Source organism: Eurosta solidaginis, chromosome 4 (assembly GCF_040869045.1).
Source record: "Eurosta solidaginis isolate ZX-2024a chromosome 4, ASM4086904v1, whole genome shotgun sequence".
Taxonomy (NCBI): Eukaryota; Metazoa; Arthropoda; class Insecta; order Diptera; family Tephritidae; genus Eurosta; species Eurosta solidaginis.
The window spans coordinates 55,655,167-55,680,702 of NC_090322.1; the positions used below are offsets into that span (position 1 = coordinate 55,655,167).

The window sequence follows — 25,536 nt, forward strand, 5'->3', positions numbered from 1 at the left end:
TTTCCCTGGGGAGGTTGTTTTTCCTCAACTGCGAGTTCCATGTATTTGTCTTAAAGACGGAATTCACCAGGTAATCCCTGGCATAGTAGTCTGGCGGCTCTTTGTGGATGTCTCTGTTAAGAGGCGTCACTCGATACTTTGTTGTTGCCAAAGCAACCCTGTCATGTCGAATGTGATTCTCAAGGAAGTTTTGTTTAGTTTTTTTTAATTGAATCCTATATAGTTATGCGGTAAAGTGACTTTGCATAATTACGATTTTTGGAAAGAGAATTAATTAATTAATTTAATACAATCAGTAAAATAAACACAAATACCCCACCAAAATGTATAGAAAGCGTTTTTATAAATACATCTGATAAAAAAAACCAACGACTACCTTGAGAAAACATCGAGTAATTTGCTTTGGCAACAACAAAAGTGTCGAGTGACGCCTCTTGACAAATATATACTCTTTGGTTCTGGAGACCTTAGAAGATATCTCATGGCTGTTCTGAGCGTAATGGCTTCACAGGCCTGTAGTTTAAACTCGCACTGAAAAACTGGGCCTAAAATAACAATGGCTAAACTCCACATCAGGGATATTTTATTTATTTATTTATTTTTTTTTAGACTTTTAACGCATTAATTAATTTATAAGTTTCTTATTGCTTTTACTTCCCCAAGAAGGATACTTAGTAGTCCATACTGTCATTCTCCTGGGTAGAGTTTGAATCATACTTATTAGGTTCGCAGTTAATCAAGATTGGTGCCGGTCGTCTAGCTTTCGATGACCAATTTTAAAGATGTTAAGTATCCATTTCCAATAATTATAATGTTTCGAAATCAAATTTTTCTATACCGTGAGCTTTAACTTGCTCTACAAAACATTTTCCATAGGCTTCTGCTGCTTCGCAATGATCAGCAGGTACAGCGATGTTTACACAAGCGTCCAAGATTTCATTAGCTACTTTTAATTTATCCGCATCATTATTAAAGTAATCCTCGGCATGCTTCACGGCTGCGGATCTCAAAAATTTACCACTGTCATCCATCTAAATTATACAAACAAAATTGTCTCATGTAAATTTAACAATGTGATATATACTTATGTATATCCTCGCCCTAGTACCAACCGCATGGAACATGGAATGTCTACACGTGTTATATTTAAATCGCCAGTACCAAACAAAAAAGGAAACCACACAAAATTTTGTGGATTTTTCGAAAACTGTACACTTTAAAACTTTTCTGGCAAAAGGTCGACGAAGATTCCTCATGTTAGTATGAACAAAGAACTATTTTACGAACAAAAATGGCTTTCTTAAATGCACTGCAAGTCCGAAAACGAAAGGAACTAACGTATTCCATATGTGGTGCCGTTATGTTCTGTAATTTTCTACACCCTCCCTTAATAACCATTAAACTAAAATCCTGAGGAAAAGTTTTGAAAGTGGGAGTTACGGGAATGTTTGTAAGCATTGTCCATTGTTTCACAATAAAAATTTATCAAAATAAAGAAACGGCTTGTCGACTCGCAAGGCGCCACTTTCTTCAATTAGATTTTTTCTTTTATTAAACTTTTTCTATGAGTAACGATAACCTCAAATGACCATCTGGCTCATTTGGAATAATTCTGCTCTCCAAAATGTATTAAAAAAAAAAAAAAAACCTTAAGGCCGAGCTTCTATTCCGACTTGCGTAGTGCTACTTTTAAAGTTTTCCTTCAAATTGGAGGCCTATTTATTTTATGCCGATCAAGAACGGCATCTGCAATCAGGTGAGTTTTCGATGAGAAGTTTTTAATGGCAGTAATACACTCGGAGTGTTTGCTAAGCGAGGAGGGTGGAGCATTGTGTGAAGTCCACGTAAGTGTGGTAAGCTTCTGATCGCAATTCACAGGGAATGGCGTAGGCACTGAACATCCGACTGGTGGTGACCTAATGTGAGAAGGCGTCAACCCAACTAGGCCACTCCGTCAAAATCGCTTTAAGGACTAGCTGATGGACTTCGTCTGATCACCATAAGGTGCAGCTGCAAGCGGATGTCTGTCTTGCATCAAGCTTCTTGCTGTATAAACGTGCTTCATCCCCTCTGATGGGATTGGAACCCGACACGTAAAAGCAGACTCCAATAAAAAAACCAATCAAGCCAAGAGAATACCATAAACTAATGACGACCTCGGCAAACGTTTAAAAGCTTACGATTTAAGGGCATGCACCTGGAATATCCGTTCCCTTAATGGTATTGGGGCCGATGCCCGGCTGGTTGATGTCCTTGTGAAAGCAAAAGCCGACATCACCGCCATCCAAAAAATACGATGGATGAATCAAGGATTGTGACAATTTCTTGAGTGGCCATGCAAATAAGTGCGGTTTCGGTGTTGGATTTTTTATGGGAGAGAGACTTTGATGCCAACTTCTAACGTTCACGCCTGTGGACGAACGTCTCGTTGCTATCCGCATAAAATCAAAATTTTTCAATATCTCATCCGACGGTGAAGTACGCATTCTAAAAGCGCCTAGAAGGCACATTCGAACATAATAACCGCGCTTCCCAAGGCAGTCGGTTCTATGTACCGGAGCCACTCGGGGTTTTCCCGACCATGGACTGTCATTTCAGTGTATCTAATTTGTTGCGTCTTCCCACAATTTGTCATCCTCCCAGCAGCTCCTTGCAGCGGGACTGCTCCATATTCTCTTGCTCCGGGAAGGTATTGAACCCAATCCGGGTCCGTCTCCTCACCCCGGTCCTGAGAAAAGGTTTTGCTGCATCTGCCGGAAAATAATATTTTTAGGACGGTCGTACTCTTGTCAGTGTGTCTCGTGTAAGCGATGGTTGCATCGGAAAGGTTGTTCTGAGCTAGATCCCAAAACCAGACGTCCACGTACCTTCTATAAATATTTTGTGGCTCCTTGCTGTTCACGCCCAAGGGCGTCCCGTAGTCTACGGCTTAGTGCCCCGTATTTCCTTCCAGCAGCCCCGCTGCTCAGCAAGCCACAACTGGTACCCGCTGCTGCTCGCGCCCCACGGCGCCACCAACTCACACAGCTGCTCCCACTCATACCTACAATCTCCGTAGTAGAGTCGGGAGCAAAGCCGAGCATCAGCCCCTGCCCCCGTCTTCACCCCCCTCTTTTCCGGCAGCAATCGTGTAGGTCAGCACAGAATATATATGTTTGCACATCCGCCCAATGCAGCTCCTGCCACGGACGGTGCCACTTTCCTAGATGTTGTGGTCTCCGCGACGGCAACCACCCGACGGGTTTCATTGCGCCATGTTGCCAGGCCGCATACCCAAATACACCGGGTACCTCAATGCTTACCCAAGGACGTCCAGTGACGACGTCTCCCCCCCCCCCCCCCCCCCCCCCCCCCCCCTTGCACTTCAGGATTCTGCAGTTAAACTGTAATGGAGTAACTGGGAAGATCACGGAGATAGTCGATTTCATGAAGCGGCACAACATCCACATTGGTGCAATTCAAGAGACTAAACTCACAGAAAGATCTGCTCTGCAGACCTGTTCTGAGTACAATGTCCACAGAAAAGATCGCGAGAGCGGAAATGGAGGCGGCCTCGCGTTTATCGTACACCACTATGTGCAATATCATACAGGGACATACGCAGGAACAGTGTCTTAGAACGTCAAGGCGTAACTGTCCGTGCAAACCTAGAAATCATCAACATCTACATCCCTCCTGCCATCTGTTGCCCCAGTGGATACCGTCCTAATATCAGCGCCTTACTCACTGGCAACAATCGCATTATCTTAGGCGATTTCAATGCCGATTACGATCTATGGCATTCAAACTTGCCGGCGGACAGTAGGGGTGAGATGTTGGCGGATCAAATAGAAGGAACGACGTTCTGCACAATAAACGGAGACACCCCACACGTATTGTAGGAAGCTGTCACAGTTCGCCGGATATATCAATCGTGAGCTCAGAACTCGTAAACTGCGTCAACTGGCAGCCGATGGTAACATTGGCATCCGACCACCTGCTATACTTATTTCGCTCGAGCGTACCGCCGACTTCATCGTCACAGAAAAACGCACTTTCATAAACTTTAAAAAAGGAAAGTGGGACGAATACAAATCCTTTACAGACAGCCGCTTTGCTGCCCTCCCTATCCCGACTGATGCCCGCCAAGGGGAGCGTGCTTTCCGCAAGGTCATTGAATCCGCCTTGGCTCGCTTCATTCCCGCCTGTAGAATTCCCGATATTCGGCCCCATTTTCCGGCGGAGGCCGCAAATTTAGCGAGAGAGCGTGACCTTATAATACAGCTCGATCCCGGAGACCCCCAAATAAGGGATATAAACCAACGCATCAGATTGCTTGGGGATGAACACAGGCGGGCGAAATGGGGGGAGCACCTAAGCGGTTGTAACCTCTCTGCCGGTGCAAATAAACTTTGGTCCACCGTAAAGTCCTTATCGAATCCGTCCAGGCACAATGACAAAGTTTCCATCGCCTTTGGCGATAAAGTAGTGTCGGATGCGAAAAAATGCGCGAGCGCTTTCTGCCGACAATATATGATGCATTCTACGGTCGACAAAGATAGACGGAGGGCCAACAGACACGCACATAAACATAAATTCAGCGCTTTACCAATTACCATCACCGCCAAAGAGGTTGAGGATGCCATCGGTCATGCTAAACCTTCCAAAGGAGTGGGCCTAAACGGCATAGCCATGCCGATGCTTAAAAGCCAAGGGAAAGAGGGTTTCAAATATTTAGCACATGTCTTCAACCTGTCTCTTTCCACCTTTGTCCTTTCCGAAAAATGGAAAATGGCCAATGTGGTCCCAATACTAAAGCTAACATGGGAGAGTCATATCGCCCGATATCTTTCCTATCGCCAGTAGCCAAGACGCTTGAAGCCATTTTGCTCCCTACTTCAAAGCAAATTTGCAGATAGCCTGTCATCAGCATGGCTTTAGAAAACTCCATGGCACCACCACCGCGCTAAATGCCATTAGCACCCAGATAAGTTGCGGTTTAAATCAAAACCCCCACCATAGAACATTACTCGTTGCGCTAGACCTATCAAAAGCTTTTAATATGGCCAACCATGGCACGCTACTGCAAGACCTGGAAGGGTCTAACCTTCCCCCATGTCTTAAAAGGTGGACCGCAAATTATCTGGGTGGTCGGCAGGCATCGGTGCAATTTAGAAATGAAACATCAAAACCACGAAGAATTAAACAAGGGGTGCCACAGGGTGGTGTCCTATCCCCACTTTTGTTTAATTTCTACATATCTAAGCTACCTTTGCCACCAGAAGGAGTTACTATCGTTTTCTACGCCGATGACTGCACAATAATGGCCACAGGGCCAGGCCCACAGATCGATGAGCTTTGCAACAGAATAAACGGCTACCTCCCTGATCTCTCCAGTTTCTTCGCCCCGCGAAACCTGGCATTATCACCGAATAAATCCTCCGCGACCTTATTTACAACATGGACATCACAAATGTCGACCATTTTGAAGATTCACGTCGATGGCACTACGCTACCGACTGTCCCACACCCAAAAATCTTGGGTGTGACGATTGATCAGGATCTACATTTTGGTGAGCATGCAGCCGCAATTGTACCGAAAATTCAGAGCCGTAATAAAATCCTCAAATCCCTTGCTGACAGTACTTGGGGAAAAGACAAAGAAACGCTCATTACCACATACAAAGCAATTGGCCAGCCGATTGCATGCTACTCGTCCTCTATATGGTCGTCAAGCCTAAAAACTACTCACTGGAAGAAGCCACAGGCCTGCCAAAATACTGCACTCAGAACCGCCACGGGCTGTCTCCTTATGTCCCCAGAACACCATCTACATAATGAGGCGAGAACACTCCCCATCAGGGAGAGAAATGAGATGCTAACCAAACAACTCCTCTTGAATACCCAGAAACCTGGGCATCCCAACAGACACCTGATTGATGAGCCTACACCGCCTAGGGACTTAAGGAGTCATCCCCGTAAGCATTATGAGGAAATACGGCACGTGAGAACTCACCCGTATGAAACAAAAAAACACAAGCAGGTCCTCAGTGAACTCCACAAACAGGCGTCGGACCTTTATGCCAGGAATTGCCCGGTGAATCCAGTACTCAAGGAACAGTACCTGAAACTTGCGGAAGAGGAACGCATACTCCCCAGGGAAACGCGAGTCACTCTAGCTCAACTTCGTTCTGGATACTGTAACAGGCTACCTATCCAGAATCAACACCGACATACAAAATGTATGCCCCGCTTGCAATGTGTCCCCACATGACACTAGCAAGTTTCCTTGGACCCCCGTTAGAAGATATTGATGACAATCTGTGATCTGTCGCACCCATTGGGTGGGGCGAAGCTCTGCTACAACAATGCGAGGAGATTGAGCCATCTGGAATAACGCCCGCAAACAAAAGGCTTTAAGACTAGGGCAAACTCCTGCAAAAACGAAAATGGCGACGTAGTAACCGATGACCAGAGGCTGGAGGAAACACTTCTCTGTGCTCCTAAATAGAGGGAGCGATGAAACGCTCTGGAAAGATGATGAACCCGATCCCTGCAATCCATGATAATGGAATAAATATTCCTCCATCCGACTATGACAAAGTAAAAATAGTGATAACCAGATTAAAAATCAACAAGGCCGCGGGTGCTGATGGATCGTCTGCGGAGGAGCTGGTAAGAAACAAGTGCTTGCCTTACGACTGGAATCTAAATGCTCTTTGCCCAGTCCACAAGAAGGAGGATCCTGAAAACTACAACAACTATAGCGTGCCTTATTTTGTTTTGTTGATTTCCGACAGGGTGGATAAATGATGTATATTGGAACGATTTTCCGTCATCCCTTGTCAAATTTGGTTTCGAGACAAACCGGTTTCGGCGTTCGTTCTCGTTTGAGAGAACGGAATCGGAAAATCGTTCCAATATACATCAACTACAGCCTGCTTAGTATCGCATAAAAGATCGTATCAAGCGTATGATGCGAAAGATGGGAGCTCACCGTAAATCGGCTGATTGGACCATATCAGTGCGGCTTCAGACCTGGTAAATCTACCATCCAGATGTTCACTATGCACACTATGTGTGAATTTGGTTTCCTTGCTAAATTCTTCGGCTGTGCAAAATAACGTTGAGTAACACCATCAGCTCTCAGTCTGAATTCGGAAGGACCTCACCGAGCCATTCATTGACGACATTCATATTAAGGGCCTGAACATCCGCGTAAGTTCTGCTTACTCCAAGCTGGAAAAAGAGTGGGATTTTTTGAGAGAAGAGTTCTTCGAAAGATTTCTACGCGACGACGGTGACGACGAGTGCCGAAGAAGATTTAATGATGAGCTGGACGAGCTTTACACAGACGTCAACATAGTCCAGCGAATTAAAGAGCAGAGACTACGCTAGCTACTCCATGTTATGCGAATGAAAGATGATGATCCGGCTAAGAAAGTATTTGTATCGGTGGAAAAGGATTTCAATTTGTGTGACCAATTGGCGCCAGCTAACCCAATGAAGAAGCGACTGACGCGCCCTGTTGGACGGCCATAACCGTTGAGCGCCAATTAAGTAGGTTATGTTAGGTTCAAGTGTCTACCGTCCACATCGGAGCGGCACACTTAGGCCTTTATAGGCCCATTGTGAAACCACACGGATTTGTTCCTACTCGCCAATTAAGTAAGTAAGCACTGAAGATAAACGATTATCTGAATAAATGAAAATGAGCGCATAATCGACTACTTGGCAGCTTTCGACTGATGGGCCCACGGGCAAGGGGAAATTCTGTTGTTCTGTCAGAATTTAAATTTGCATCTGTTTTGGTCTGGGTTATAAATATATAAATACGAATATGCGATTTTTTTAACTTTTTAAAACTTACCAGGCCAAAATGCTTCATTAAGCATGCGCGCAGACATTTTCCTTGCACGCTTGAAGCTGCCTCTTGTTTAACCATTTCTTCCACATCAGCTGTAAATTTATTTTCAGTTAGTATTTGTGTAAATTCATTTATCAACTTTTTATTTCCACTAAAAAATCCTGCACTCACTATCTGAGGCACCCACTTCTCCTTTGCAGTTTTCCGCTTTCTTCATCAATTCCTTCACTGCTTCCTCCTTATTAAATGCTTGTGATACCGTAGCACTTAGAATACAAATAGTAGCCACAAAGATGAGCTTAGCCATTTTGTTGATGAGTAAGAAAATATGCGAAAACAATTTTGCGGCAAAGTATAGAACAAAATACCCGTTACGACTTGAGCTTAGTGACTTTGAAAATTTTACTGATGACAACACTAAATTGGGCGGGGTATTTATATACTTAATGAGTTTACTACTCTAAAAATTTGCATGTGTACCTATATATCTACATATGTGTGATGCCAATATGTACATATTATGTCAGCAGCGTAGCCAACCTTGCATTAAGGGGTTGAATGTGGACTGTGGTGCTGAAACAGTTAAGTTCTTCTAGCAGCGAAAATACCCACGAAGTTTTGGTGTTCGGTGTTACGGATATGGGCAGCGCTTTGAAAAATATGGATCTGGCACGCTCCGTTCCTAGCGACTTCTGATACGTGGCTGTCTGCCACGGCAGCGATTTGAAATGACCCGAAAGTTCGAGGTATCAAGAACTTTCAGGCCGTCTCACTTTGCTTATTTGTTTGGAGTTAAATGTTCTACCGAAAGTGAACGAAAACATAATATTAGTAGTGAGAGATCAAAAGGTCATATCAGTAGATCTACCATCGCCTTACACGTCACCACTATTAACGGCGCCTGCAACATTTACTCAATATTCAAGTGGACTTTTCTAGATATTGTAACGAATTTTGGGGAATTCCGCTTATTCCAAACCTGCTGCTAACGTTCGAATCGCTAAACTGTTGAATAAATAACTCCAATATTCAATAATGCAAAATGGCCTTTATTAGACTACTTTGAGAGTACTTCACAATAACACTTATACTTCACAACCAATAGCGTGCTTAAATCAAAACTGAATAACTTTCCGTTGCTTCATTCGCATATTTGTACTAAAGTCTAGACGTTTCGCCTTCTAGAACTGCTGTATCTCCTGCTTGGTAATTGAGCTACATATATGCGTGTGTATGTGTGAGTAAAAACTTCGGCTGATGACTACATCTGTGTGTGTGAGGTATCTCTTCGTTGCCTTGTACGTAAGTATGGATAGCTTTATGTTTTTGTTGTTGCGTGATTACTAACTAGCCTAGTGATATCAACATTCGCCACAATATGTTCAAGTGACTGTACAGCTAACATCACATCGACAATGGTTTAGCAAGCACAACATCTAGAGGTATGTTGGAGTGCTAATAAGCACTTGGATGTACTGGAATATATAGAAGCTCACAATCATTATAAAGCTCCGGTAATATGGGCATATATGGTAATGAAAAGGCGAAAAAACTGGGAAAGGAGAAAATAGCTGCACATGATCAACCAAGCGTGAAACCAAACGTAGAAATGCAAGATGTCACAACTTCTGGGAAATCAAATTTTCAGGTATAGAAGCAGCTATTAGGGTGGGCTCTAGGGAACTTTTAGTATTTTCTAAGACGAAACTTGTCTTTCTTAAACTTAAGAAAATATTTATCTAACGCAAAATTGGTTTATCCGGGGAACCCCTTCTTCATTTGGCAAAAAAATATGAATGCAACCAGCACTACGTTTATCAAAAGTATATATTGATATGTAGTTTACACTTTGTCCGCTTACGAGGAGCTGTCGTCCGGCCAAGAGATGTTTTCGATTGTTTTGCTAGGAAAACAGGTCTCAATGTCCGCTGATAAGAGATTTGTGTCCGCTCAGTAGTGGGGTTTCATTAATTTTATAGCAAATATCGTCCCGCGTCTGACCAGGAGTATGCCCGCCTAACGGAGGGAAGTTCGTTCTAAAAAATTTTACTTAAAACTTGGTGCATAAAAAACTGTCCGGCCAAAGGAGGTGCCCGTTAGAAGCTTCTTTGTATATATGTATTTTTTTAAATTAGATAAATTCCCGAAACATGTAATTAAAACATCGCTCCGCTTGAAAAATTTAATGACTTTATGTATTTTCTCAATCGAAAATCCACTTTTTACTAAACAGTTGCGGGACCAGCCTACAATAATCCAACAATCAGGGGTGTCATGGAATCCCATTGTCGAAATCGGATTTGAAAATATAATACTTTAAACATTAATTAGGTACATACATGAGTTATCACGTCTTGACGTGATGGCAGTGATAAACTCCACTTCAAACAGTGAAGACGTGATAACTCATGAATGTACCTAATTAATTTAATTTAATTTTAATTTATTTATATCTTACAGCTTATACTAAGCCTAGCTTATACCTATATATAGTAATTAATATATAATCTAATTAAATTAATTTATCTGCATCTATTGACTGCACAAATGGAGTGAGAGATGGGTAGCTGACGAATGACACCAATGCAAGGATTTTGCCAGTTGTATCTGACACTGTTAACGTATTTAAAGTGCGAAGGCAACATCTGAACGGTGATGCACTTACTAGGATGAGTATTAAAAATATCGCTTGAAATGTGGTTTACGTAATTTATATTATATTATATAATTTTTTGTGTTTCTATGTTTGTTATAGTTCATCTGAAAACGATTACCGTGTGTAATCGAAATATATTGGGAATAAAATAAATAACTCTTGCGTTTTAATTTATGATCCACAAACCTCAAGCCAGCTTAAAATATATTTACAAAGTATAAAGGTCGCCAAATAACCACCTATTATTTATTTATTTATTTATTTAAAATTATAGTCGACTCAAAAAGAAAGCGGTCGACTGCTAAAAATTTAAAGTATAATATATATATATACTAAATATAAGATTAGGGAGCTTACGCGAGGTGCTCAGAAAGGAGCTTGGTGCCCATAAGGGGCTGACGCGACGTGCTCATAAAGGAGCCGAATGCCCAGTAGGGGGAACGCGCGAACCGGTTGAAGTACCGATGTATCCAATCCATCCTTATACGATATCGTGCCTGTTTTCTACGGAAGAAATAATAATTCAAGCTTTTAAAAAATAAATTAGCTTGTATCTCTTAGTTTAGATAGGCGAGTATTACATTACGTATAGTGGCAAAAGTACATTCAAGACTGATACAGCTATACAAGTCATTGTAGTGCGAGCACCAGATAAGCAGAGGATTATTTTTAGCAAAGTTTCGACGACAAAGGGGTAAATAAAAAGGAACATAGTGTCTGAAAACCCTAGGAGGAACTGCAAAAAACAATCGGCTGAGAAGGTCAGCAGAATCAATTTCTCCTATAATGAGCTTATGGATGAACAATACCCCCAGTAATATTCTCCAGTTTTCCAGAGTGGGCAAGCTAATAAGAAGAAGACTATTTCTGTATGGTGGAAGGTGGAGACTTGAGTCCCAGTTAAGGCCATGTAATGCGAATATCAAAAATGCTTTTGAACTGACTCAACACGCTTTATACTTGTATTATTTTATTTTATTTTTTTTTTTATTCTATTCTACTTTATTTTAATTTATTTTAAGTATTTCTGGAAATTATATTTTCATATAGATCATCCCAATAATGTTAAAAATAACATAAACTTACCAGTAATTTCAACGCAACCCGTAATACTTAATCACGTTCTTTGTTTTTTGTAAACACTTTGTGAATCAGTACGTATTTGCACATGTTTCATTACATACCTCTTCATGCTCTTGCATGTATAAAAATTTACTATATTCTTATGTTTAGTACAAAGGCAAAACACCTCTTACTGAGAAAATACTTTCCTTCTTACTTACTTACTTAATAGACTTTTAACCGTTTAAACGGTTATGTTCGTCCGACAAGGCGCGCCAGTTACTCCTTCGCTTACCAACTGGCGCCAATTGGTCACACCAGAGGAGTTTAAATCGTCTTCCACCTGGTCATTCCAGCGGCCGCCCCATTCCTCTGCTTTCATAGGCGGGTTTCGATAAAAATACTTTCTTAGCTTGAACGTCATCTTTCGCATAACATGGCCTAGCCAGCGTAGCCGCTGTGTTTTAATTCGCTGGACTACGTTGATGTCTGCGTAAAGCTCGTACAGGTTCGTGATGGTGTTGCTCAACGTTCTTTGCACAGCCGTATAAGTTTTGCGGGAAAACCAAATTACGACATAGTAGCATATAGGCAGCTCTTTTTCGTGCCGCCGAAGGCGAATTTAAAATCGACGAAGAGGTTATGTGTGTCGATTCTCTTTTCACGAGTTTTTTCAAAAGATTTGGCGGATTGCGAAAATCTGGTCTATGGTTGATTTACCAGGTGTGAAGCCGCACTGATAAGGTCCAATCAGCCGATTCACGGTGGGCTTCAATCTTTCGCACTTATAACAAAGTAGGGTTTTGAGCTTACACACACAGCGTCACCATATTTTCACACTTACAGCGTCTGTGTTGGCATATGTGTTTGTGTCATCTTTAAATCAATATTTTAGCGCTTTATTTAACATTTTTGAAATGTTTTTAATGTCCATCAATGCTTCTTGAACAGAGCTATCGATACAACTTGAAAAAGTCGGTATAAATACTGCTTGTAACAAGATTTTTTACTTATTTAAAAATAAGGGATTGGCATCCATAGTTGGCACATACCCCTTATAAGAAGGGGAGACCTTGCTCCTAATCAAATTTTAAATGTAGCACGGCAACTTTGAGGTGATGATAGAAATTCATAAGCAATTGCACATTATCGACGGTCGCCGTGGTGTGTTGGGGAGTGTTCCATACCATGGAAAAGCAACATCAAAATCGTCAGGAAACATTTTTTCAAGTAAAAAAAAACACACTTTAGCGGGGTCCCCTCTCGGTAGTGGTTTGGCACACATTCTGAGCATGTTTATGGCATGAAAGCCCTTAAGCGAAAATTCATTTCTTTGCAGATGTTGGTCAGAATCTCAAAATTTGAATGTATCGTCCCGCCAATTTGTAGGAAAAATTAAAAATTAGCACGACACAAATTGGAATAGAAGCTCGGCCCAATTTTCTTTGCATTCTTAAATTCTTGTGTAAGGCAAATTAGGTTAAATTTAATATGCTATCACCTTGTACGGACCCGCCTTGAATAAAGTCAAAAATTAAATTCTATATTGTCAAAAATTCAATTTTCCTCAAAAGTTAAATTGATTTGAAATACAAATCTTTCTTGCATTCTCTGGCAATTCGTGACAGCCATTTTTGACAGGTAGGTATTGCAATGGAGGAATAGAAAGATTTTGGTGAATTCATACAAGTGAAAAATCTTGCTATTCCTCCATTGTCATAACTATCTGTTAAATAAAAGTCCCGTTAAATAAGCAGATTTTCATATATGCATATGCGTTTTACTTAATCGTATGCATTATGAGTAGGTTGCACGTCATTTTATGGAGAACGATATATCTTGCGACACTGGCGCCATCTGACATGGAAAAGTAGCCAACTCCCAAATTTTGTTGCAAGCAAAGCATAAGAAGAAGAATTTGACATTTGCTTTGGCTACGGGTGCTGGCACACTTTGCAAGTGAAATAATTTTTCCCACTCGTTGGTAATTTTCTAACTTTTTGTCGCAATAAACACTGCAATATTACAAATGAATTCGACACAAAATATGTCAGCAAGTATTTTTGTTTTATAGGGAGAATATTTATAACTGTGCTTCGCGAAATTTTGTACGTGACTGTGCAAAGCGAAAAATAAACTTCAATTGCTAAGTCTGAAGTTTCTTCAAATTTATAAACCCAAAATTTTGGTTGATTGTGGCGATGTTATTGGAATGCATAAGCTTATGTTAAAAGCATCAATATAAAAAATTTCATTGTACCGCGGCCCTAATAGCTGACAGGCAGAACGGCTGTCGTGTATGGCCAGATAATGGAAGAAATGTTTGTTTGTTTGCTCGCGGTTAATAAATTGAAATGCAATGAATTGTCCATTTGTATTTTAAACCAACTTTTCTTTCGAATGTGAAATCAGACTACATTTTCATTTTTTAAATCTAGTTAATAGCGATAATAGGCGCAGCCAGTTAGGCAAACATTTTAAAATATGTAAATAATGCAATGTACCAGTCGTTTATAGAAATATTTCAAAAACACTATTAAGCAAACGAATTAAGTAATCGAGCAGCGCTTTAACCGGTGATTCAGGCTGCTTACTATTCTGAGAGTTTTTTCAATTGTAGGAATTCACAATGGTTTGATTAAACATTTTTTTTGGGAAACGCGTTCGTCACTTAAGATATATGTGTATGTATGCATGTTTTTTTCTGAGAGTTGGACTATGTTTTAAATGCATTATTGCAGTCATTTGTTCAGTTGATTATGGGTTTGCGGCCCCACTGGACTCATCATGTCCATATACGCCTATGCATGCCATGCATGTTTGTATATTCAATGGCACTCGCATAAGCATTGCCGAATTTCTATTGTAAATTTTTGGTTATTATTTATTGTTTTCAGAGTTGTTTAAAAAAATAATTTAAGTATTTATTACTAATTTGCTAAAATTAAATCTCTCAGCTGTGAAATTATAAGTTACTTGTACATCAATTAATTTGCCGCCTGTATAAAGAATACATACATATACATACCTATACACACAATCATATTCCAAATTCAATGGACAATTGATTTTTGTCAATGGGAAGAGGGTTGGCGATATTCGTACATACCAGCATGCACACTAGGGTGGGTCGATTTGTACGGACTAAAGTTAACCGATGTCGCGCCATCGATTTTTCGATAGGATTTGGGCTCAGCAAAAAAAAGTTCCACTACGCTTACCCAAAAAAATAATTTTCGAGCCTACGAAATTTAATTTTTTGACATTTTTTCGACTTTGGTTTTTAAGGTTATGTTTTTTGTTTTGTTTTTCCACGACCTATACATGAAAATTTTACAATCAAATGAAAATTTTTTTGGTAGGTCATGAAAAAAACCTTAAAAATCAAAGTCGAAAAAAGTAAAAAAAAAAAATGAAATGTAGCAGGCTCGAAAATTATTTTTTGGGTATGCGTAGTGGAACTTTTTTTCCTGAGCCCAAATCCTATCGACAAATCGATGGCGCGATATCGGTTAATAAATCGACCCAGTCTAATGCACACATCTTTACATAGCAGCGTACTATGGGCCAGAACCTGATTTTTTAGCCTTAAGTCAATAAACTCCCAAAACTTATAAATAGTATAAAATTTTGTGAATGCACAAATAATGTGAATAAACAAAATTGAGCTTCCGATCTAAAAGCGAAAATTTTGGATACATTACTTTGCTTAGTTCTTGATGGTTCGCCATGTCGTATGAGTAACATGACGCATGTATTATACAGTGGTCACAATAATTATTCGCAATTTCTTCAATATTTCGCAAAATTGTCAATACGCTAATTGGTTGATAGGTTGCCGTGTCGCCCGGACACCAAAGATCTTAGCTCAAGTAGCGCACGGGGTGCCATTTTGATGCACCACTTGGAACCACTTGCTTTTGTACGGTACTCATTCGACGCATTTGGTGCATACAATTAACCTGCTAAAATATTGTGACGAATATTAGCACCACTAACTGATACTCACATCACTAAAGTTATTAAATAAAGGCACAACAACAATATAGCAAGCTGCCACTCCTGTGTACGTAAACAAATCAATCATCATTTACTCACATACATACAAGGCAACGGTGAGATACGCAAAAACACATGTAATCATCAGCCGAAATAGTACTCACATATACACACGCATATGGCTATGCAAGAGACACTAAACTACAAATATACATGTACATATATGGCTGGTAACCAAGCACGAAGTTCTCCAAGTTACTAGACCTTAGGAGAAATTGGTGAACGAGGCAATAGAGAGTATAAAAGCAGCGAAAGCTGAGTAGTCAGGAATCAGTTTGATTTAAGCACGCTATTGGTTGTGAAGTATAAGAGTTATTATGAAGTACCCTCAAAGTAGTCTAATAAAGACGATTTTGTATTATTGAATATTGGAGTTATTTATTCAAGAATTTAGCGATTCGAAGGTTTGCTGAAGGTGTAAAATAAGCGGAGTTACACTAAATTCGTTACAATATATATTAGCATAAGCCTAGTGTGTTCTAGAGCTGGGCGTACATACAGGTAGTTCGCGACTGTTTCTTTGCTACCCTCTTCGCCGCAGCTCTTGCAAATGCTGTTAAAATGGATCTCTCTGGATGCATGCAGGCCAAGTGGCTAGCGCAACGTTATTGTGGCAGTAATCCTCCAAATTTATTTCCTTGACCTATTTAGGAGGTCATCCGCTCTCCTATTATCGTAATTCGGTCAGGTTTTCTTGCTTGTCTTGCAGGTATCCGAGGAGTACCAGTTTAAGACTCCTTGAATCTGCTATGTATGTTTCTTTTGATTGATTTAGGTCCACGTACCCGTATATGAGTTATGTTTGCTAAGTAAGTGCAGCTGCTGACTCCGTAGACGAAGCGATGGGAGAGTTAAGCGGGTTCAGCGCTGCTTGGTAGCTGAGTAAATACACCCGTCGCGTGCCCACAGAGTCCTCCAAACTCCCGCTTGGAAGATACTTGAAAAACTGGGTAGAAGGAATGACAGCGAAACCATAAGATGTTCACAGAAGACACCCGTTCCCACACCGCAGTCCATTTTGAAACCGTCGGTGCAGAGCGAAATTGCGTCCTTCCAGTTCATTCACCCCGTCGCCCTTCAGTGCCCTCTTGACACCTGTTAAAGCTTAGCGAGGGCGTACAATATTCTGATGACGGAGCCACACCGGGAAGCCTTCTGAGGATATAACTGTGGCCATACTGCCCCGAGTTCCAACAGTTAGACTCGCGAAGTCTCACTACCGAACAAGTTGCAGTTTCACGTATGTGAAGGTCCAGAGGTAGCTAGTTTAAGGGCATGGTTAAGAGCAATAGCAACGCCGTCTGCATACACGACTACCTCCACTCCATTTTTATTGATCTCCGGTAGAATCTCGTTCAGTGCGACCACGCACAGAAGCCGTGAGAGAACACCCCTCTGGTGAGTTCCTCTGCTCACAAGGCGGGTAGTTGTAACCGAACCTATGTTGGCTTGTATTACCTTTTTTTCCTATGAGCTAATGGAGGGCAGTTTTGGTAGGCGTTCCCTTAATGTACGCATGTTGTGCCGGAGAAAGCTTGGGTCCATCAAGGACGGACCTAATATGGATATCTTAGGAACTTTCAAGAATTTTCCGCATGAAGGAGGTAAAGCTAGTTGGTCTACATTCTTTATCGCATTTATATGATCTTCTGCCTTCTTTGGGTAAGAAAATGACTTTAACCCTTCCTTAAGTCATCCTTAAGGAGTATGCGAGTACTCCACAACTTATCCTCTGTCATACAAATATAACTATATTTTGACCACAAAATATGTAAAAGTTTTATGAAATTATTGCTTTATGCTATGAAACGTATTTTTTGTAATGCTCCAAATTGGCTAAATTCTCTGTTTTTTACTTTTCATGCAGATACAAGCAAATAAGGCGGCCACCATGGTGTGATGGTAGCGTGCTCCGCCTACCATATCGTATGCCCTGGGTTCACACCCCGGAAAAGCAACATCAAAATTTTAGAAATAAGTTTTTCAATTAGAAAAAAAATTTTTCTAAGCGGGGTCGCCCCTAGGCAGTGTTTGGCAAGCGCTCCGGTTGTATTTCTGCCATGAAAAACTCTCAGTGAAAACTCATCTGCCTTGCAGATGCCGTTCGAAGTCGGCGTAAAACATGTAGGTCCCGTCCGGCCAATTTGTAGGGAAATCAAGAGGAGCACTACGCAAATTGGAAGAGAAGCTCGGCTTTAGATCTCTTCGGAGGTTATCGCGCCTTACATTTTTTTTTTATTTATCGTGTTTACGGACGGACGGACATGGCTAAATGAATTTCTTTTTTCGCCCAGATCATTTTGATATATATAAGTCTATATCTATCTGGATTAGTTTATGCCGTTATGGATTGCCGTTATGTGAACAAAGTTAATATACTCTGTGAGCTCTGCTCAGCTGAGTATAATAAGTTGTGTGAAATTTTGCTATCAATAAATAACTAAAGACTGAAGAAACCAACTTGATCTAATGAAATAGGAAAAAAACAACGTCATTTTCATAACCAGACCAAAAATTAACCGAAAACAGATGCAACTGTTCAAACTACAAGACAATACAAAAATCAATTGAAATCATCAACTGTTTATTGTTAATTAATCATTAATCGCCGAGTGCTATTTAATCAGAAACAAGAGGCAAATACAATTGAGATGGTCAATTGTTTAATGTAAATAATCATCAATAAATTAATTCAAATCAATCAATATTTAATGAAATCAAAACTGAGGATATATTTACTGTTCAAGCTGTTAAGTATATATATTAATATAATTAAGTTTATTTAAATTTTCTATAACTTAAGTTAATTCAATTTCACAAAATCTAGTTTATTTCATTTAATTCAATTTAATAAACTTCAGTTAGTTTTACCACTTCAGTAATATCTTATTTGGTTTTTCTGAAACATTTGTTAATTTTTCTGAGTGTTTTATTTCATTTCATTTTTTTATTTTTAAAGTGGTTGACCGTGGTACTGTTCTGAGCTTAGTAGAAGCTTCCATAGAAACAGCTAAAGATGAATTAGGAGGCCAGATAAGGGAATTGTCTTTAGCTTTTCAAAGGTTAAGTCCATCGAGAGTTGAAATACATACTCCAGTCTCTATAGTTCCGGTTCAGAATACTCACAGCGATTTAAGTTTAGTCAAATCATAGCCTGATTTTAAGGGAAGTATTGTTGAGTACCCTGCGTGGATGGAAGCGGCAAAGTTCGCAATTAACTATTATAATGAAGGTTCAGAATCTTATTATATTGCGACGGGTATACTTCGTAATAGAATAACGGCATCTGCGAATGAGAATTTGAGTTCTTTTAATACTCCACTTTTATTTTAAAACGCTATTATCGAGGTTAGCTCAGCTTTATGCTGACAAAGGGCCATTACATATTTGAGAAAATGAATTAAATGTACTAAGGCAAAGAAATCAAACAATTAATCAATATGCTGTTGAGAAGCAGTTAACGTTAATTATAAATAAAAATATTCAGGCCTGTTCTGAATTCCGACTCGGAATGAAAAGTAAAACGACATTGATTTCGACTCGGTTTATATTTGGTGTTCTCAATTCTGATTGTAAAAAATCGATTCGAAGTCGATTTCGAATCGTTTTCATTCCGATTCGGTAATCAGTTTAGTCAGCTGTTTTTGTTTATCAGGCTGTTCTAAATTTCGATTCCGATCAATTTTTTCGGAATCGAAATGGATTGGTTTTCTCAATTTCGGGTATGTGTTTTGCTTTAAGTATCATAAAATTTTATTTTAATTAAAAAATGCCTGCAGATATGGTTTTTGGATGCGCAGACGCAAGAAGATGTGCTATTGTGCGTGCGAATCGTAAAAATGCGCTGGATCGGAATTCAGAATAGGTCGACTTCATTTCGATCAGCATCGATTTGTTTGCCTAATAGATTTCTTGATAGAAGTTTTTAAAGAAAGATTTATTATGCCAACTTAACTCAAATTTAAACAAAAAAATACACACAACTCTTCCAAATAAAATGAAGAATTAAAAAAAAAAATTATTTGAAAGACAAATCTCGCAACATTTGTGTGTAATCGGTCAATTAATTTTCATTCCGACTGCTCAGAGGCAATACTTTTCAAACTGATAATTTTTGGTCGGAATCGAAATTGAGAACACGAATCCATTTCGATTCCGAAAAAATTGATCGGAATCGGAATTCAGAACAGGCCTGATTATGACGTATAGCGGTAATGAGGTTTAAACAAATGCTTTTAATCAAAGAGCTAGAGAAAATGCACTTAAAGTTTTTATATCGGGTTTAAGGCGTCCTCTTTGTGATACGTTATTTTCTGCGAATCCAGCTGATTTGCCTACAGCACTTGCTACAGATCAAGAGCTGCAACATAATAGGCAAAGGTACGACTTTGCAAACACGTATGCTGCTGTAAGCTTTTTTAAAAATCCTTCATTTCCTTCTTTTGTACCTCGTAATAATCATCATCAACCTATCCATCGACCCTTTAATAATAAAATGAATTCAGAACAGGTCCCTATGGAGGTTGATTATCAAAGCTCAAACTTTAGAAGGGAAACTGATTACAAGGATAATTCTATGAAAAGATCTCAAAATCAACAAAATCAGCTAACGCCATCAAACCGTCAACAGAGTTCTGCTTCTAGATTTAATAATAACTCAAAAAGAACACATAAAATATATTTAAAAGCATTACGAAAAATTGCAGAATTTGCTTAGATATTAAATATAATAGGCATCCTCCAGAGGCTGAAATAGGGGAAACTCCAGTTCCTGAATACCCAGGATAAATTTTACATATTGATATATTTTCAACTGATAAACAGCATTTTTTAACGTGCATTGATAAATTTTCGAAGTTTGTTCAAATAATCCCTATTTCATCTAGATCAATAGTAGATATAAAATTTGCATTATTTTTATTAGTAAATCATTTTAAGAAAACTAAAATTATTGTATCTGATAATGAAAAGTCGTTTCAGTCAAATACAATAACTAAAATGTTAAAGAATTATTTTGACGTAGATCAGTTTTTTATACCACCTCTTCATAGTAAGAGTAATGGACAAATAGAACGGGTACATTCTACAATAATTGAAATATCTAGGTGTTTGAATATAGAAAGGAATATTACTGATATTATTGATTTAGATCTTTTAGCAACATATCATTATAATAACACTGTTCATTCGGTAATACAAGCGAAACCTATTGACGTAATTAAACAAAAGCAGAAGGACTTTTAAGGAATGAGAGCTAGTTTTTGTACGGAGAAATAAACGTTTAGGTAATAAAGTGAATAAGGTATATCTAGAAAATGTTGTACAAAAAGATTTTGGAACAACAGTTTTAATTAATGAAAAAAAAAAAAAAATCATAAAGATAACATTCGCTAATAATAATTCAATTAAAATATAGAATAACATTTTAAAATTTAATCTATAATATAAAAATAAGTCGGGTTTTCCTTCCTGACGCTATAACTCCAGAAGACTCGAACCGATTTCCACGGTTTTGCATTCGTTGGAAAGGCCCCGGACTCCGTGAGGTTTATAGCAAAGAAAATTTAGAATCGACGCACAGGGTCTCGAGACCCTAGAATATGTTTATAGAATATGGATATTAAATGAAAGCTGTTGATGAGTGCTTTAGTAGAGGGTAATTTTCATACCCCTGGGTGACTAGGGTCTCGAGATTTAGGATAAAAGGTGGATCAGGGTAACAATAGGATGTGTTTTTACATTATGGCTTTCAAATTGAAGCTGTTGATGTGTGCTTCAGTACAGAGTAAGTTTTACACCGCTGGATGACTAGGGTCTCGAGATATAGGCCAAACCATGGACCCGGATACCCCTAGAATGTGTGTTTATTATGGATATCAAATGAAAGCTGTTGCTGAGAGCTCTAAAGTAATTTTCATTGTGATATTCGATATAGTCGCATCAACCTGGCAAAACTGATAAATATCATGCGAAGCCGAAATAAATACATGAATTAACAATACCCACATACCTATTTAGATACGTCTTATTCGATTTGCCTGAAATTTGGTATACAAATTTGCCTATATTAGTATTTACGATGCTTTTTTCCGGGAAGTAGACCAGATACGGACTGGGACTAGGATTAGGACTAGGACTGGTACTGAGACTGAGGCTGAGGCTGAGACTGAGACTGAGACTCGGAGTGGGAATGGGACTGAGACTCGGAATCGGACTGGAAAAAAATACATACCACCCTCTGGGACTGGCAATAAAATATGAAGATGTATGAGAAAAACTTGAGAGAAGAGAAAAGAGAGAAGGAGATTGAGAAAGAGAAAGAGATAGAATGAGACGAAGATGGAGATAGATGAAGCGAAAAATACGGAGGGAGGAGTGAATACAAAGATTAGGAAAAAGAGTAGAGGGGCGAGGGCAGAGTTAGACGGAAAAAACTTATTAAAATGTATGCAGATAGACCAAATCTACGACAGAACGTCTGCCGGGTCTGCTAGTATGTAAATAAAATATTGGTGTTTTACAATTTAGTTATTAAGAATATTTAAGATTATTTAAGTATTTGTCGAATCGAGGACGTTTCGATTTGAAGAGAGTGAGAAGTTAATAAATGATCAGTACATCTGATATAGATTGGTATAGAATGAATATCTACCTTGAAAAATATTAAAAAATATACTTAAATAATTTTGAAAAATAACCATAGTTAACTTTTGTTTGAAGAAAATATTTTTAAAAAAATGTATAAAAGCCATTTTCAGTTTAGTAATGAGTTCAGTTCAATTTCAGTCTCTGATTATTTGTGTTTTTGAAGTGTTCTTTAATAAAATTAAAAAAAAAATAACATTTCTTTTTGATTTGTATAAGTGTGAGTAGTTTACCAATACAGTAGTCGCTCAAAAATTAGAATGTCCAGAAATTAGAATCAGCTTATTCAATATATTACACGATCTGAAATTAGAATCGAAAATTCTAGTTTCTGAGCGTATTTGGTTTTTTGTTGCAAAATAGATATAAAAAGGGGAGTCCCCAATTTATTCATGTTACGCTCGGTAGTCGTTGAATATTCGTCGCGGGTCTATACAATTTTTGTTAGTTTTTGTGTGAAATTCGATACGTGTCACGTGCACACGGCATTCTTTGTTTAAAAGTAAAAGTAATTCGCTGAAATGCCAAATAAACGTAAGAAAAATACTTTGTCTTTGGAAACCAAAGTTCAGATTTTGGAAAAGCTTGACAGAGGTGTTCCAGTGAAGCGGTTAGCCCTAGAATTTGATGTGGCCCCATCTGCCATCAGCTGTATCAAATCTAATAAATCATCAATTTTAAACGCTGCTCTAACACCTATCATGAGGCTAACAGAAATCATTGCACATCGTTATGAAGTTTTTAATTCATTTTTTGGCTTTTTTAATGTATTTCTATCGATCTTTTATGTATTTTTAATGAAAAAATATATTTATTGTAATTGGAGTTTTTGTTTTTTGGATCTTTTTTTGATTTAGCGTATATGTACATATATGCACATTAGGCCGAGTTGATTTGTGGGGAGGCAAAAAAATCGGCCATTGCTCTGTGAAAATCATATTCTAGGGATCAAAATAAGAAACTTTGCCGAAGGAACCATACCTCTAAAACGAATTCTCATGCTGGGTCGTAGGGGCAAATTTTGAAAAATCCCACTTTGAAATGCCTATGTTTTTATACTCAGTTGAGCAGAGCTCACAGAGTATATTAACTTTGATTGGATAATCGTTGGTTGTACAGGTATAAAGGAATCGAGATAGATATAGACTTCCATATATCAAAATCATCAGTATCGAAAAAAAATTCGATTGAGCCATGTCCGTCCGTCCGTCCGTCTGTCCGTTAACACGATAACTTGAGTAAATTTTGAGCTATCTTGATGAAATTTGGTATGTAGGTTCCTGGGTACTCATCGCAGATCGCTATTTAAAATGAACGATATCGGACAATAACCACACCCACTTTTTCGATATCAAAAATTTCGAAAAATCGAAAAAGTGCGATAATTCCTTACCAAATACGGATAAAGCGATGAAACTTGGTAGGTGAGTTGAACTTATGACGCAGAATGGAAAACTAGTAAAATTTTGGACAATGGGCGTGGCACCGCCCACTTTTAAAAGAAGGTAATTTAGAAGTTTTGCAAGCTGTAATTTGGCAGTCGTTGAAGATATCATGATGAAATTTGGCAGGAACGTTATACTTATTACTATATGCCTGTTTAATAAAAATTAGTAAAATCGGAGAACGACCACGCCCACTTTAAAAATTTTTTTTTTTTTAAATTCAAATTTTAAAAGAAAAGTTAATATCTTTACAGTTAGGTTAGGTTAGGTTAGGTTGGGTGGTAGCTTCCCTGATAGAGGAAGCTCACTTGGACAACATGACGGTCCGTTGTGATACCACATATAATAAACTAAACTAACGGTGACGTAGATATAACTACTTAGAGAATCGTTGGGTAGCAACGATAAAGTTCCGAATGATCCCGATCTCAACCTTGGATAGCTCCTCGGGAGATCCAAGTGAGTCACGACCGAAATACTTTCGCCTAGTTCTGGCAAAAGCTGGGCAGTCAAGCATAAAGTGATTTGGTGATTCCACCTCATCATCCTCCATACAGCTGCAGCAGGATGGAGTTTCCAATATATTGAGACGTACCGCATGGATACCCATGGGACAGTGCCCTGTCAAAACCCCAATGACCATTGATAGGTGAGCCTTAGTGAACCCAATTATTTCAGCAGACCTCCTGCCATCCACTTTCGGCCAGAAAGATCTTGATATCCTACAAGACGTAGTGTCCGCCCAACGTTTGCTGAGCTGACTCGAGGCCCAGCTATGGAAGAGCAATCCACAGGTGGCTAGCGGAATCCCGAAATCCCTACAGCCATCTTCATCCGGTTCAGTTGTACCGATTCGGGCTAAGAGATCCGCTTGACAGTTACCCGGAATATCACTATGGCCCGGGACCCAGATAATCTTAATTGTAAAATAATTCGATGCAATCGCAAGTGTGGTCAGGCACTCCCAGACCACCCTCGATCGCACTGTAGTTGAGCTCAAGGCCTTTATAGCCGCTTGGCTATCAGAGTAGATGTTAAATTCCCTAACCGTAGTAGCGCTGGATAGCATTTCATCCACCGCATCCTTAATCGCAGCAACTTCCGCTTGGAATACACTGCAGTGATCAGCCAACTTAAACTTGCGGCTTACATTTAGCTCTTGACAAAAGACCCCCCCGCCAACCTTTCCGTCCTACTTCGACCCATCCGTAAACAAGTTAACCGGTCCCATGCCCCAGATAATTCCTCTTCTCCACTCCTCCCTCGGGGGAATGACTGGGGTGAAGGTTGTATAGGGAGCGGCCACCGGCATGCAATAGTCCGTCCTGTCCGGGATAAAGTCGAAACTAGTAAGAAGGCTAGAGTGTCCGAAATCAGAAAGCATATAACCCATATCACGAAGCCTGACCAACGACCGGGCCGCGGCTGCCTTTCCCGCAATATCTACTGGATGTATATTCAGCATGACATTCAGTGCCAAGGTAGGTGTTGTTCTCATAGCGCCACTGATACCGATAAGCGCCGTCCGTTGCACTGACACTAGCATTTTGGAGGTGCTCGCCGTGTCCAGTGCTTTCCACCAGACCAGCACCCCATATAGCAAAATCGGTTTGACCACCATCTCATAAAGCCAGTGTACTACTCCTGGCGAGAGCCCCCATCTCTTTCCGATAGCCCCCCTGCAGCAGTACAAGGCAACCGCGGCCTTCCTGGCCCTATCTTCCACATTGGGCCTCCAGGACAGCTTCTTGTCCAGAACAATTCCCAAATATTTAACCCTGTCAGTAAGTACCAACGGTACCCCTCCAATCGAAGGAGTTCTG

The 25,536-nt window shown here is 39.5% G+C and overlaps 1 protein-coding gene across 1 annotated transcript; it reads right to left on the bottom strand.

Moving 5' to 3' along the window:
- Positions 1 to 586: 586 nt before the first annotated feature.
- Positions 587 to 8,239, bottom strand: LOC137247912 (general odorant-binding protein 28a-like). Its single transcript, XM_067778838.1, has 3 exons — positions 8,018 to 8,239; positions 7,850 to 7,938; positions 587 to 1,031 (listed from the first exon to the last, which is right to left on the bottom strand). Exons 1-3 carry the CDS (start codon positions 8,151 to 8,153, stop codon positions 807 to 809), a joined length of 450 nt encoding a protein of 149 aa, XP_067634939.1. The 5' UTR covers positions 8,154 to 8,239; the 3' UTR covers positions 587 to 806.
- Positions 8,240 to 25,536: the final 17,297 nt, after the last annotated feature.

Excerpts from the sequence above, each read along its gene's own strand:
- LOC137247912 (XM_067778838.1), bottom strand. The coding sequence starts at position 8,153 with ATGGCTAAGCTCATCTTTGTGGCTACTATTTGTATTCTAAGTGCTACG. Across the intron at positions 7,939-8,017 it reads AGAAGTGGGTGCCTCAGATA|CTGATGTGGAAGAAATGGTT; the intron begins GTGAGTGCAGGA and ends ATAAATTTACAG. Across the intron at positions 1,032-7,849 it reads TAATGAAGCATTTTGGCCTG|ATGGATGACAGTGGTAAATT; the intron begins GTAAGTTTTAAA and ends TGTATAATTTAG.